Source organism: Hyperoodon ampullatus (genome assembly GCF_949752795.1).
Source record: "Hyperoodon ampullatus genome assembly, chromosome: 9".
In the NCBI taxonomy this organism is placed as follows: domain Eukaryota; kingdom Metazoa; phylum Chordata; class Mammalia; order Artiodactyla; family Ziphiidae; genus Hyperoodon; species Hyperoodon ampullatus.
In genome coordinates, this window is record NC_136922.1 from 83,718,414 (window position 1) to 83,734,104 (window position 15,691).

Below are 15,691 nucleotides of genomic sequence, written 5' to 3' on the forward strand. Positions count from 1 at the left end.
TATTGATACTTGCTTTTAGATGAAGCTGATTGGTCCAGTGCCCAATGATTTTGTATTCTGTACTTTTGTTGCTTATTTGATACTGGAAGATATCATAACGACCAGGAGCGTCTCCATTTTCATTAAAAGTGACCGGTGTCCCAGCACTACCTATAAATGTTTAGAAAACAATGTTAACTTTTCAGTGAGATAGACCACTGGGCTTATTTCTCTCTAAGAAAAAAATGGTAGATAAAAAAATATTGTGCATAGTAAGAGATATGAAGCTAATAATCCATACAAGGTCATTCTTGGTAGCATAATATCTGACATGAAAAGAAGCCCAGACATACTTTCAGGAAGAAGATGTGCTTCATTACGCACATTAGAAAGTAAATGATGAGAATCCAAGTTAGGTGACAAACGTAACAGTTAAATAAATAAAAGTTGATAGGCTGGACAGCCAATAGTGGCTACGGAGAATGGCAGTTAATAGAGAAGAGTGTAAGCGCCTTGAAGCATAACAGCTATTGTACAATATGAACTATGAACAGCAGTTCAAAATGTGGCAGGAGAACGTCGCAGCCAGATTCCCTAGAGTTTTACTTTATTCTGACTTGAACTCCACTCGGAAGCAACTGCCGTATTCGATGTCTCTTCTAAGCCTCTGCTTTTGCTACCTCTGCCCAAGAGTCTATCCATGTGGGCTACGTTTAGGATCCTCTCAGTGGGTGAGGCAGTGGTCGCTGGGAAGTCCCAACTCCACTCAGATCATAAAAGTTCCCTCAATTCACTGTGATAGTGCAATACTGGTGGAGCAGCAGGATGCAAGAAATGTCATCTTTCTAACCTTCCATTTCTCCCAGAAGCTTTCATCTTTTTCTCTTAATAGCTTCTGCTCACTTTTACTTTCTCTCTCATTAACTTTTACATAATCACAGGTTTTAAGAGTAGAAAGGGATCACTACCCACAATGTTTTCTTGTTCCATCTATAGCCTCACTTTCTATATAGAATTTCCTTTTCTCTACTAGCCTTTGGAGGCTGCCCACAGCCCACACCTTCATCTTCTTGCCTTACTCTTTACTATCTTGACAAATTCACCTGACGTCAATCCCTTTTCTTTGTGCCAATCTTCTCTCTGCAGGTTCCCTTCCCTGAATTTCTTCTCACCGTATACCGGATTTAATTTCTATACTATACTAGAAACTGTCCCCTTCTTGCGATCTCTTTTCTATATTTTACTCCCCCAAAATATATACTACTAATAGTTTTACATGTCAACTCTATATATTTCCATCTTACAATGAGTTCCTTATTCTACTTGTGGACTTTTAAACTAAAACCAATAATCACAAAAGTCTAAAGCATTCCTCTTTGGAATCTTCCTAAAATTTGAATGCAGTGTGAAGCCTCTGATGAGATGCCTGGTATCTGCAAAAAAACTGCTAAGGACACAAGAGATGGCACAGCATGGAGGAAAGAGCACTGTTTTGAGAGTCAAGAGCTGCACATTCATGCTCACTTTGCTTCTGCATTTATTTTCACAACTTATGTACTCTCTTTTCTTCACTTGTCACATATGGACTTAAACAATAAAGATGAACATATTTTGAAGTCTCAAAAGATCTATATGCATTTAAATTATTATTACTAGTTCACATGGGAAATGACTTTATATATAAATCAAGAAAGAAATAGGGAATTAGAGAAAAAAATAGGAGCTCTCCAATCAACCACTATCTTAACTACTCCTTAGACACTCAAGTGGAAACCCATGTGCTGTAACTGATCAAAACCTTTTCTAACTCCAAGTGAACGTGAGCAGGTTGACTTTTAAATCCTCATATTCCTCATCTGTAAAATGGGAGTAATAATAACACTCACAGAGTTGCTATGAAAATTAAACAAATGCAAAGAACAATGCATGTGGTAATTAAATATGATGATGATGATGATGATTCACCCCATATGTATTCTCAGTACAATGCAGAGTAATAGGATATTAAACATTCTTTAAGTAATATCTAGACAAAGGATTATGGAAATTCAATGGGTAAGAGACTACTGGATGGAAAAATACACATCAGTTATGAATTTCACATTAACATCATCAACAAGTCCTGACATTTACATACCATTTCAAAATTCTGATGTCATATACTCCATGAATAAAGTATTATTTACTTTACTAACTACATTCCCCAATGTTGTCATATTCCTCACTGAATAGCTCCTTATCTCCTACAACAGCATCCCAATCTTTTTTACCATAATGATACCCAGGCTAGGAGAATGTCACTTGTGTAACACATTCTCATGAATGTACTCTTGAGTTATATATAATTCTTAGTGTGCTAGCTGTTTCTATATCTCTTTTCTCCAACTCAAGAAGGTATACTGGAAAGCAAGCTAATGAGAGCTGTATTATCACAAACATAATTGTCCAACTTGGATGCTTCAATATAATTATTAATAGCAAGTTACACTAAATTTGGCATTGCACCAAGAGGCAATATACTAAAGTATACATACTATATATAAAAGTATAATATACTAGAAATGTGGGTTTGGGGGCCAGATCATCACACTCAAACCCCAGCTCTGGCACTTATTAGGTAGATGATCTCAGGTGAGTTCCTTGATCTGTCTGTTCCTCACTTGGCTCATCTTTAAAATGGGCTAATTGTAATTCCCATCTCAGAGGGATATGAGGATTAAATGAATCAATATACAGAAAACATTCAGTAAATAGTAAGCATTGTATAAATATTAACTATTATTTCCTTTATTGTTTTATGGCAGTGCTGTGTTTGAGATCCAGGGTCTATATGAGCGCGTAAGAACCTCTCAGTGAGCATGTGTGGCTTTTCTGGAGTCACCCTTTCTAATCCTTGTTCTCCTCTACTAATACAAAGCCAAATATACCTAAAATCCAGTTCTTTAAATTCACCATGCTTTTTCTCACGATCCTGTTTCGCATGTTATTTTCTATAAGTTCACTTCCTCCTTTTTCCTAACCTTTCTTCTCTATATAATTCCTTCAAGATGTGTCTTAAAGGCACACCTTTAAGGATCCTTACCTTCTAAATCTGGAGCAGGGACCCAAGTGCCTCTTCGTGTCCTGTCCTTCTCTATCATGGCACTCACTGCTCTCTGTACACTTGTACTATCCATCCCCATTCCTGATCAAAACATTCATTCAACAGATATTTATTGAGAGCCTATTACATGCTCAATACTGGGTGGACCCTCTGCCTTCCTCACAAGACCGTGGTCTCCTTAATAAAGGCAGAGTGCATTTCTTATCTTTGTGGGCATGGCACCGAAGACTGCTTGATATTGAGTGTGCAATCAATAAATTACAGTAGAGCATGAAAGAGGCATCCACAAACGATTCCAAGCAAATCCACATTCAGCTTCTTCATAGCATTATGAACTTCGCTTATATCAGCTCTCATCTTTTATGTTCACAAATGAAGGGACCGAATCAGTCCCTTTTACACTGTTATCAGTGTGATGTTAGAAACCACTCTTGCAACTTGTTTTACTAATCTGATTTCTGATCTTGGGCTAGGCTTGCAGTCGAATTACTTCAACCCTTTCAACAAAGAACTGATTCAATTGCATATTGGCTTATCTCAAATAATTGCCCTGGTACTGTGGTCTATGTAACAAAGAACACCCTTGAGTAACCACGAGAGGCTATGTCGTTTATTAATTTCAACAAGTAGAAATTTGAATGATCACCCTTTGTACTGAAACTGGGCACCCTGAAAGACAGAATTAAGCAGCATTTTGTCTAGAAAAAAACTTGAAATGACAAACGTCTCGATATATCCATCAATGTATTATGGTTTACTAACAACACAAGTAAGAAATATAATTATATTTTGTTAGGCTAAATTCATATATATATAGTAAATTATGTTCCAGCAAGTTTTCTTGTGTTTCTTTCCATCCTAGACTTTAGTTATTTCAGAAATTTTTATGTGCACTAATTTTTACATACTCTTTAATCAATGTGGGTTAGTGGAGAAATGGAAACAAACAACATGGAGGTGGAGGTAACTTTTACTAGTCAGATACTGCTCTCAGAGTCTATATATCACTTTGGATATTTTCTGTTTAATATGAAATGCATGGAAAAAACTGTATTTTCGTTACTAGGCATGTCAAGCACTCCAACGTGCTTTTGTAGGAAAAATGACCTATCCAATGAAGATTTTAGTTGAAAATACTGGCTCTGTTGAATATTGTCCTGGGGAAGATTATGAGCTTGGGATTCAGGGACTGGCGTTTGCTTTCTGGCTCTGCCAGTTCCCTGTGTAATCTGGGCAAGTTACTCTCCAAAAACCTGTTTTGTCAACTGTCAAGAGAACATTATAACCCCAACCTCCCTGGGCTATTACAAGGGCTGCATGAGACGATGCATGTGAAGCACTTAGTATGTGACTGGCACACGACAGGCGTGCAATATGTGAAAACTATCATCATCATTATCCATTCTCTGCCTACACTTATGCTCCCTTGATCTACATTTTCTTGTTTCCACAATACAAAAGGCAATGCAAGAGTAATTCATTCACCTTTATGTGCAAGTATTATATATAAATATATTTATAAGTGTAAGCCACTCAGTGTATTGTCATATTTATTACTTTCATTTCTCTTTCTTGCTACAAAACTATCCCTTTTCCTTCTCATAACCACCTGTGCTATTGGGTAAGCAGGAAAAAATAAGAAAGGTAAAAATAAAATCAGTTAATTTAGTAATTTTTAGCACCCTTCAAAGAAGAATGAATATATGTGATTGAAGTCATTGACCAAATGCCATAGGAAATAGCGACTTTCAACAGAATCTCAATTATTCATGCTCTCCCTTATCCAATTTATTTTTATCAAGTATTCATTACAACAATAAACAGAGCTATATATTTGACTTAGAATCATATGATCATTTATGTAGGAATCAGATTACTCTTACATATCTCAGTTACTTAGCCTTTGTTCACTGAAAACTTCAGCATTTGGTGCACTGTATTCCCTTCCACCCATATTCCTGTTGTCATTTCTAGTGGCTTCATCACACACCTGAATGACTCAGCATCCTGGCCTCTACATTAGCTGACTTTCACACTTTCACATGCATTTCACCCACCACTAACATGATCAGAATCTAAAATCAGTAACTACATCATCTCTCAAATTTTGTTCTCTGGATACCACCTTCTTCCCCCACTGCAACAATTCTATGAGCCCCTAAATATACTGATTCCTTTATTACCCCAGTTTCTCAGCGTATTTCACCCCCATGATAGTTTCTCTTCCCTCCTAGCCTTGCATAGGTTCTATGATGTTCCTTCCAAATGCCTTCTGTCCATTTATACTCCCCTCTCTGTCTGATTTTATTCCTCTACCAAAACACTCATGATTGAACTCAATTGTACATCTTCTTTTCTTCTACTCAAGCAGCTGAATATTGTTTGAAAAAGTCATAAAACTTTACTGCCTGGCAAGGCCAGGACTAGATTGAAGTATGTGAGATGGCCTGGGCGTGACTGAGAGTGGGTGCCTCCCTAAATTCTGCTCATTAGGTGCCCCACTGCTTCATCTAGTCCCGACCCTGCTCTCTGGTCTTACCTTAAATTCATGACCTCAGCTTCCAATGTGTAGTCAACACTGCTTTCTGATTCTACCATACTTTCCCAGTGAATCCACTTCCCCCACTTCTGGATGACTAACTGTTTCATGTCGCACACATCCAACATTCTCCTCCCGGTCGCTTCAGCTTGTCTCAGAGTTTCTCATGGAGGAAAAGCAGCAATAGGACAAAGACTTCCTCCTCACTCCCCAACAAAGCCTACCTGCATCTATGCTCATATGATCGCTTCCCTCCTGCTGAAACACACGTCCCTCATCCAATCAAAGGCATATTCCTCCCCTAGTGCTAGGACCCCCCTTCACTCTCATTCTCTGTGCACTTTGTCTCACAGTTCTCTTCTTTCTTTTACATCAGCAGATTTAGACTGTCTGCAGTGGTCCCTTCAGTTTACAACTGAGTTCTCATAGCTCTCATCTTAAAAAAAAAAAAAAAAAAAGCAAGCAAACAAATCCCATTACTAACCCCACTGCCTCATTTATCCACTCTGCTTAGCAGTAAAATAAAGCTTTTTGAGTGAGCTGTCCTCACTCTGTTTTCTTACTTCCCATTAACACATCAGACCATGTTAATTCTAAATGTAACTTCATACCTCCACTGATGAGTCTCAAATGTATACACCTAGCCCTGAGTGCAGACTTACCAATTACCTGTATCTCTACTTGGTTGTTTGATAACCATCTTACTCTTTACATATCCAGACACAACAGTCCTCACTCAAAATATGTTCCGCACAGTCTTTTTCCTTTTAGTAAGGAACTGAGGACTGTCTATCCATTCAATCAATTCAAAAACCTAAGTTAAAACCCCATATATAAGTGTAAAACACAAAGAGTGAACGTAAACTATGGACTTTAGCTAATAGCAATGTATATCAATATTGGTTCATTAATTGTAACGAATGTACTACATTAATACAAAACATTAATAACTGGAGAAACTGTGTGTGTGGAAGTGTGGAATATGGGAACCTTCTGTACTATCTGCTCAATTTTTCTGTAAATATAAAGTTGTTCTTCAAAGAAGTTTTAAAAAGTAAAAGAAATAAGAAAATTATTTTCATTAAAGCATTTGTGTAACCCAATATATGCAAAGCATTATGACATCAAAATGTAACCAATATACAAACATTAATGAGATACTTTACACTTTTTTATATATCACATCTTCAAACTCCTGTGTATACCTTAGACTCACAGATAATTGCTGTTTGGACTAGCTGTATTTCCAAAGCTCAATAGCCATCCCTATTTAATAGTGCAGGCCTAAAAGACTAATGATTTCAGCAGTTATTGCTCTAACCCTCCAGTCACTGGGGAAGAAGTCCACGGCTGAGCCTTTCTGATCTGGCCTCCACTTCAATTTCAACTGGACCGACTCCCCACCCCCGCCTTCAATAGTTTCTCCCCTACAAAGGTGTGGATTCATCCAAGTCTGACCCATGGCTCAGTGGATGCCAGAACTGGAGAAAAGATCCTAAAATAAAATTCAAACTGCCCCAGTGGTAAAAACAAACAAACAGCCCACATCTAAGACATTAACAGGTCCTGTCTCCAAAACATATCCAGAATTTCCTCATTCTCTCCATTTCCTCTTCTCTGCACTGGTCCAAGCTACTGTGATCTCTCCCTGAACTCCTAGCCCATATCTATGTTCACAGTGGTGAACAACAATCCACTGTCCGTCCTGCGGCCAGAGTGATACTCTGAAACACACATCAAGTCAGATGGCTTCTCTCCCTAAAATCATGCAGTGCCTTCCCATTTCACTAAAATAAAACATAAAGTGTTTATCATGGCCCTTAAGGCCTTGTTAATTCTCCAGTCACTTGTTTCTATACTTCATCCACCCCGGGATCCTTCTGTTCCTCAAACACATGACGTTTGCTCTATTTCAGTACTTTGGTGTTTCTTGTTCTCTCTCTCCTTCTCTCTTTCTCCAATGCTCTTCCCACCTGGATCTTTGCATGGCCCGGCTCCTTCTCATCATTTAACACATACACACTACGAAATACAAAATAGATAACGAACAAGGACCTACTGCATAGCACAGGGAACTATACTCAATATTTTGTAATAACCTGTAAGGGATAAGAATCTGAAATGGTTTTCTTTATCTGATTATTTTAGTGTGTGAAACAAATAGGACAAGGAATGCAGTTGAATGGCATTTCTAATTCTCTCAGCCAACCCTCCTTCTTGATTTTTCCATCAAGAAACTGAACTGACGGGCTTCCCTGGTGGTGCAGTGGTTGAGAGTCTGCCTGCTGATGCAGGGGACATGGGTTCGTGCCCCAGTCCGGGAAGATCCCACCTGCGGTGGAGCGGCTGGGCCCGTGAGCCATGGCCACTAAGAAGAAACAGAACTGACAATTGTACTTTCTCTTCTGGAAATGTCTTTATGATCTTGCCTTAAAGGTGTTTTAAGAATGAAAAGTGTCATTATCAGGAATGAATAGCACAATTTGAGAAGTAGAAATACAACCTTAACTGTACTGATGGTACTCAAATAAGCTGATTGAACATTTAAAATAAGAAAAAAACCATTATTTAGTGATACACATTTCAGGGAAGCAGATGAATTAAGAGGTTTAAATAAAATCTCTTATAAGAAAAGTGACCAAAGAGATGATAAGAATATCAAATGTTTGTTTAAAGGAAAGAAATGCAAAAGAATATGTAATAATTAGGCAATATTAAGTAATACATTTTAAGAGGAATTTGGAAACAAACCGAAATGTGTTGCAATCCTCAGATCTCAGTATATTTTCATTCCCTGACAGAAAACCTCTTTTTATCTAGAGCAAGTTAAGCCTTTTATTGTTTCTTTCGTGGGGGTATTTAATACCTTATAGATATTTATTTGTATATATGACTTCCATTATAAGTTTTAATTAATCATTAATCATTGTATTTCTAAGAGTGCTACATTTATGAGTACATTTATGAAAGTGTGTATGTGAGTGTGTGTGTGTACATATATTCTTGCTTTTTCAAATTGCTGTGTACCAGGAGGAGGTCTCTGACTATCTAGTCCAATGTGTTGCTGGAAAAGAAAAAAAGATGCTTTTACCATCTGGATTTAAACTTGTCAAATTTATTAATTTTTATAATGAATGCTTACTAAGAAGTTTAAAATTTTGCTTTCGACATTCACATTTTTAATTTACCCACAGTTGACTTATGGTGTGAGGTCAGTATACAACTTCACCTCTTTCCTATATTGATTATCATTTTTTCAGCACTACTCCCCTTTTCTGAATGACTGGACAGATGCTTCTCTTTTATACCTGTTACATAGAGAATGTGTCTTTTTCTGGCCTTTCCCTCCTATTCCATTAATTCATTTGTCTCTCTTTGACCCAACATCATACTGTATAAATTACTAAAGTTCCATAATAAGACTGATAATGGTATGTCAAGTCCCCACTCCCTATTCTTCTTTCTCAGAAGTATTCTGACTTGTCTTTGCTTTAGACTCTTCTGTACACAATGTAGAACCATCTTTTTAAGTTCCCTGAACAATCCTATTTAGATTATGATTGGAAAAATATATAATATCTATAAATCAATTGGGGAAGATTTGATATCTTTATAATATCTTCCTATCCATGAGCATAAGTTGTCTCTCGGTTGTTTGGATCTTCTTTTGCAAGATCTAATGTAGTCTTATAGTTTTCTTTCCACAGCACTTAACCATTTTTTGTAGACTTACTCCTAGGTAATTAATATTCTCTGATGCCATTGTAAATGGTGGCCTAAATTATATTATCTACTACTCTGCTGCTAGTATAGAGAATTCAGCTGAAGGTTGTTTTCTTGCTTGTTTGCTTTTGTTTTGTTTTGTATTAGTCTTTTATCCAGTCCAGAGGTGATTCTGTCACCCAGGGGTATTTAGCAATGTATGGAGACATTTTTGGATTTTGCCGCTGGGGGGGTGCAACTACTGGTGACTTGTGCAAGAGGCCAGGGTGCTACTAAACATTCTACAATGCACAGGACATCCACCTCCAATAAAGAATTATCTAGTTCAAAATGTCAGTAGTTTTAAGGTTGAAAAACCCTTGTGAAACTCTTTTTATTATACTTAAGGATTTATCTCTATAAATTCTTAAAATTTCTTTAATTTCTATGTAAAGAATCATGTTAACTGCACATAATTACAATTTCATTTTCTCCTTAACAATTCTTATGCCTCCAATCTTTTTCTTTCTTCTTTTTTTTTTTTCGGTACGCGGGCCTCTCACTGCTGTGGCCTCTCCCGTTGTGCAGCACAGGCTCCGGATGCGCAGGCTCAGCAGCCGTGGCTCACGGGCCCAGCCTCTCCGTGGCATGTGGTATCTTCCCGGACCGGGGCACAAACCCGTGTCCCCTGCATCGGCAGGCAGACCCTCAACCACTGCGCCACCAGGGAAGCCCTCTTTCTTCTTTTTTTATTGCACTATCTAGGACCTTCAATGCAATTTTGACATGAAGTCGCAATAGTGGACATCTTTATACTTCTTCTAACTTTTGAAGAATATTTCCCACGTTCTTCATTTAGGATTATGTTTGATCTAGGCATTTTATAGGTGTTTCTTATCAGTTTAAGAAAGTCCCTTTTATCCTACATGTACTAGTTTTTTTTTATCATGAGTATATTTTTAGTGTTAGTAATGTATTTTATACATCTTTTGAGACAAAATATTTTTCTTTTAATCTATTACTATAGTGAGTTACATTTATACATTTTTCAGTTATGTCATGGAAGCTTGGGATGGATCCAACTTGGTTTCAATATTTTTTGTACTGCTGGATTCAATCAGTTAATATTTTGTTTAGAATCTTTATATTCATACTCATAAGTGAGATGGAACTGTAATTTTCTTTCTTATAATTTCCTTTTTGTTTTGGTTCCAGGGTTATACTGGACACATAGAATAAATTGGAAAATAATCCTTTTTTTCTTTTCTCTGCAAGAGTTTGTATAAAATTGTAATAATATCTTCCTTGAAAGTTTTATAGAACTCACCTGGAATTACCCCAGATACCATCAAGAGAGTGAATAAATCAATTGTGGCATATGGAATATTTACACAATGGAATATTATACTGCAGTCAAAATGAATGAACTACAGAGACAGCCATAAATCTGGATGAATCTTAGCAATATAACATTAAGTGAAAAAAGAAAGTACCAAATATACATTTTACAAAGGTATAAATGATTAAAATTTTAAAAATTTGTGTGCTTTTTTGGGAATACATATGCAAGACAAATCTATTTTAAAAGGTAGGAGTGTTGACTGTTTGGGAGTGATGTGAGGATGGGTTGGTGATGGAAATACATGTTTGGATACAGCTTTTTATCACAATCCTAGTTTTGAGGGACAGGGGAGTATTTTCATAGATGCTTATTACATTCTTTGAAATAACCAAATAACTAAATAACTAATTAAATAGATGAAAATGGACCTTGCATAGAACAATTATGAGCATGTGTCACTAGCCAAGGAACCAAGAGGAGAAAAGAGAAAAAGAGAGACAGAGAGAAGGGAGAGAGGGAGGAAGAAAGGAAGTAAGGAAGCAGAATGAAGAAAAGGGAGGAAAAAATGAATAAAAAAAGAAAAGAGAAATATATTTAAAATTATAAAATAGCTCTGCTATTATGCCCTTGGAGAATACAAATACTCCCTGAGGGTCTATGAACCCAAACAAAATAGGTCACAAACAGAACTAGTCAAGCTTCTGTAAGAATTCCCAGTTTATAAAATATAATGTCTGGGATTAGAATTACATTATATTTTTAAGCCAAAAAGCTTAATTCACTTTTTATTATGAAGATTTCCCTGAAGAGTAAAATAAAGCTAAAATTCACCTCTCACCAGTTGAGTTATTACTTCATTTCTTGCTCAATATCAGATTGTTCTTTTATCTTGGGTTATGCATGCCTTTGTAATAATTCATGTTTGAAATATCATTAAACATACAGTCTTTCAATATGGTTTGGAATTAATATTTTGTTAATATTTGCAAAATTACAGTAAGCCAATCAAATACAGATAATTTTATAGGAACAAATGTCAAAGTGTCTAAAGAAATGGATAAAATATCAAACTAGAGAGATCTACTCGTTTCTGACAATAATTTATATATTGAATTAAAAAGGATACCAAATCATTTATTTATAATGGATCTGATTTTCTGTAATTACACAAACTGTCAATGTATATTATGCCACTGTGATAAATGTGACTTGTCTATGTTCCCATGGTGATTTGAGGTGTTTCTATTCTACACTGCATGCATAACAATTTGGAGCACAATCAAAAGAAACACTGAAATATGTAAGTAAAAAAACCATCATAACTTTTTTTAAAAAGTGTAGTTTGACTTTCACATATCCCTTTTAGAGGCTGATCCATTAAATGGATGAGAACAATAACTATTAAATAATATATTTTATTTCAAATATATATAAAATACTTACAAAAATTATTTTCTGCCAAAAATAAAATATGAATGATTACCATAAACTAGAACTCTCAATTCATATTCTCTGACCACTATTCAAGAAACTGAAATTTTTAACTAAAGCTTTAAAGAGAGTAAAATGTTAAAGTAAGACTAAGGAAGATAAACATCAAAAACTCCTAAAGATTTAGAAAAAACAATTAAGTGCTCATGTTAATTAATCCTTGAGTCAAAGAGAACTAAAAGTAAAATTATAGAGTACTATTTAACAGATACTAATATATTTCAAAACTAGAAGATATGGTCAAGCCTGTCCTCAGAGAGAAATTTAAAGAATTGAGGTTAAAAAGCACATGAAAAGATGCTCAACATCACTAATTATTAAAGAAATGCAAATCAAAACTACAAGGAGGTATCACCTCACCGGTCAGAATGACCATCATCAAAAAATCTACAAACAACAAATGCTGGAGAGGGTGTGGAGAAAAGAGAACCCTCCTACACCTGTTGGTGGGAATGCAAACTGGTACAGCCACTATGGAGAACAGTATGGAGGTTCCTTAAAAAACTGAAAATAGAGCTACCATATGATCCAGCAATCCCACTCCTGGGCACATATCTGGAGGAAACCATAATTCAAAGAGATACATGCACCCCAATGTTCACTGCAGCACTATTTATAATAGCCAGGACATGAAAGCAACCTAATGTCCATCAACAGAGGAATGGATAAAGATGTGGTACATATAAACAATGGAATATTACTCAGCCATAAAAAGAACAAAATAATGCCATTTGCAGCAACATGGATGGACCTAGAGATTCTCATACTGAGTGAAGTCAGACAGAAAAAGACAAATATCATATGATATCGCTTATATGTTGAATCATAAAAAAGGCTACAAATGAACTTATCTACAAAACCAAAATAGAGTTACAGATGTAGAAAATAAACTATGGTTACCGGGGGGTAAGAGGGGGAGGGAGGGATAAACTGGAAGATTAGGATTGACACATACGCACTACTATATATGAAATAGATAACTAATGACAATCTGCTGTATAGCACAGGGAACTCTACTCAATACTCTGTAATGGCTTATGTGGGAAAAGAATCTAAAAAAGAGCAGATATATGTATTTGTATAACAAATTCACTTTGCTGTACACCTGAAACTAACACAACATTGTAAATCAATTATATCCCAATAAAAATTTTAAAAAAAGAAATGAGGGCCTCCCTGGTGGCGCAGTGGTTGAGAGTCCGCCTGCCGATGCAGGGGATACGGGTTCGTGTCCCGGTCTGGGAGGATCCCATATGCCGCGGAGCGGCTGGGCCCGTGAGCCATGGCCGCTGAGCCTGCGCATCCGGAGCCTGTGCTCCGCAACGGGAGAGGCCACAACAGTGAGAGGCCCGCGTACCGCAAAAAAAAAAAAAAAAAAAAAAAAAAAAAAAAAAAAAAAAAAAAAAAAGAAATGAAAGTTTTTATTGTTGCACACGACCTAGATGTATTTATAGAAAAAGATCTTTATAATCTTGAAATGATAAATGGCTTTTTAAGCATGACATCAAGTAAAAACTACTAAGGAAATAATAATTTTAACAACATAAAATTTAAAGTTTCTGACTATCAAACAAATTATTTTTTTAATAAAAATAGAAACAATGTAAACATATGTCAATCAAGGCATGGATAAATAATGACACATCCATACAATGGAATATAATGATGTAGCCATTAAAATTATAATATAAATAGTTATTATTAATATGGAGAGATTCCATGGTATACTTTTACTTTAAGAAGGATTACACACACCCACTAGGATGGCTATGTTTGTCAAAAATGGAAATTAACAAGTGTTTTTGAGAATGTGGAGAAATTGGAACCTTCATATACTGCTGGTGGGAACATAAAACAGTGTAGCCACTGTGGAAAAGGATTTGGTGATTCCTCAGAAAGTTTAACATAAAGTTACTGTATGATCCAGCAATTCCACTTCTAGGTATACGCCCAAGAGAACTGAAAACATGTTCACATAAAAACTTGTAGACACAGGTTTACAGCAGCATTATTCATAATAGCCAAAGAGTGGAAACAATCCTAAAGACACTAAATGATGAATGGAAAAATGCAATATGATATATTCATACACTATTCAGCTTTAAGAAGAATCATATGTGCTACAATATGCATGAACCTTGAAATCATTATGTTAAGTAAAGATGCCAGTCACAAAAGGTCATGTATGCTTCCATTTGTATGAAATATCCACAATAGGCAAATCCATAGAGTCAGAAAGTAGATTAGTGCTTGTCAGGGGCTGGATGGGGGACAAAATGGGGAGGTTCTGTTAATAGGCATGGAGTTTCTTTCTGGGGTGATGAAAACATTCTGGAATTATAGTGATGATGGTTATACAACCCTATGGACAAGCTAAAAACTTCTAAATTGTATAATTTAAAATGATGAATTTTATGGTGTGTGAATTATGTCTCAATTTTTTAAAATTACAGGTTAACATATAACATTATCTCATTTTATACTATATATGTATAATGTAGGTGGATGGATGGATAGATGGATGGATAATGGACATATGATAGATATAGATAGATAGATAGATAGATAGATATAGAATAGGATGTAAGTACATATTTTGAAAGATAAGCACCTAAAAAGTTATCTTTGGTCAGTGAAATGAAAACTGACCTACATTTTCTTCTTTATTATTTTCTCTATTTCATGAAATAAATGTCTTATTTTTATTAAAAAAACCAAAAACCAAAACCAAAAAACTATGTTTTCTTTATAATATAGTAAAGACCTGGAAGAAAAAAATAAGGTGTCTTTTGGTAAAAACTACACTTCATATCAATGGCTAAAACACACAAATATTAGCAGAGAGAGAAGTAGCTCTCAGAGTCTGCTGATAGCAATGTTCTGCCCTACACAACTGAGAAGTAATATGGGAGAGTCTGGTTCAGTTACTTTGATTCTGTAAAAAAAAAAAAAATTGCAGTTCACCAATGAGTTCAGTGCAGGTCAGTCGGGTAGCTTATCTCTGAGAAGATCCCCAATAGTATTCCTGCATTTTTGTCTAAAAAATGTTAGCACCTGAAAAAAACGGAGGTGTATGTTGAATAATTAATGATAGCTAACACTGACGTTTCTGAAGATTTTGATATTATACACTTTGGACCTGGGTCTGCAAATACTCGGAACTCTTGAATGACAAAATCTTTTTGGTTAAAATGAAAACAACTTTGCACTAAAACAAATGGTTGAGATAGTATTCATTACACTGATATTCTTGCATGATTTAATCTTAAATTTTGAAGACCTTTAAATAGCTAAAAACACATTTTTTTCCTAGAAAGCATTAGGAATTCTTAAGCTCCATATCCAAAAATAATGTGTATTAAAATAATAACTTCCTTTTAATAACTATGTGGTTCATAAGGAGTATCCATATTAACAAGGGATTTAAGTCTCCATTTTACAATTAGTTTAGTTTAGCCTTTACATCAATTACAAAAGAACAATCAATTTCTCATATGTTCTAGTACATGTATCAAAAGTATAGGAAAGAATAACA

At 35.6% G+C, this 15,691-nt stretch overlaps 1 protein-coding gene across 3 annotated transcripts in view; it reads right to left on the bottom strand.

The window, feature by feature from the left end:
• Window positions 1-15,691, bottom strand: part of GRM8 (glutamate metabotropic receptor 8) — a gene marked incomplete at both ends in the record, with an annotated part of 756,700 nt that overhangs the window by 139,855 nt on the left and 601,154 nt on the right. The window contains one exon of one of the 3 annotated variants that reach the window (XM_079711601.1): window positions 14-150. In XM_079711601.1, coding sequence (XP_079567727.1) covers window positions 14-150 — 137 coding nt within the window. Of the gene's footprint in view, window position 1; window positions 151-15,691 lie in introns of all 3 variants that reach the window. The other 2 variants (XM_079711602.1, XM_079711600.1) reach the window with 2 other exon arrangements.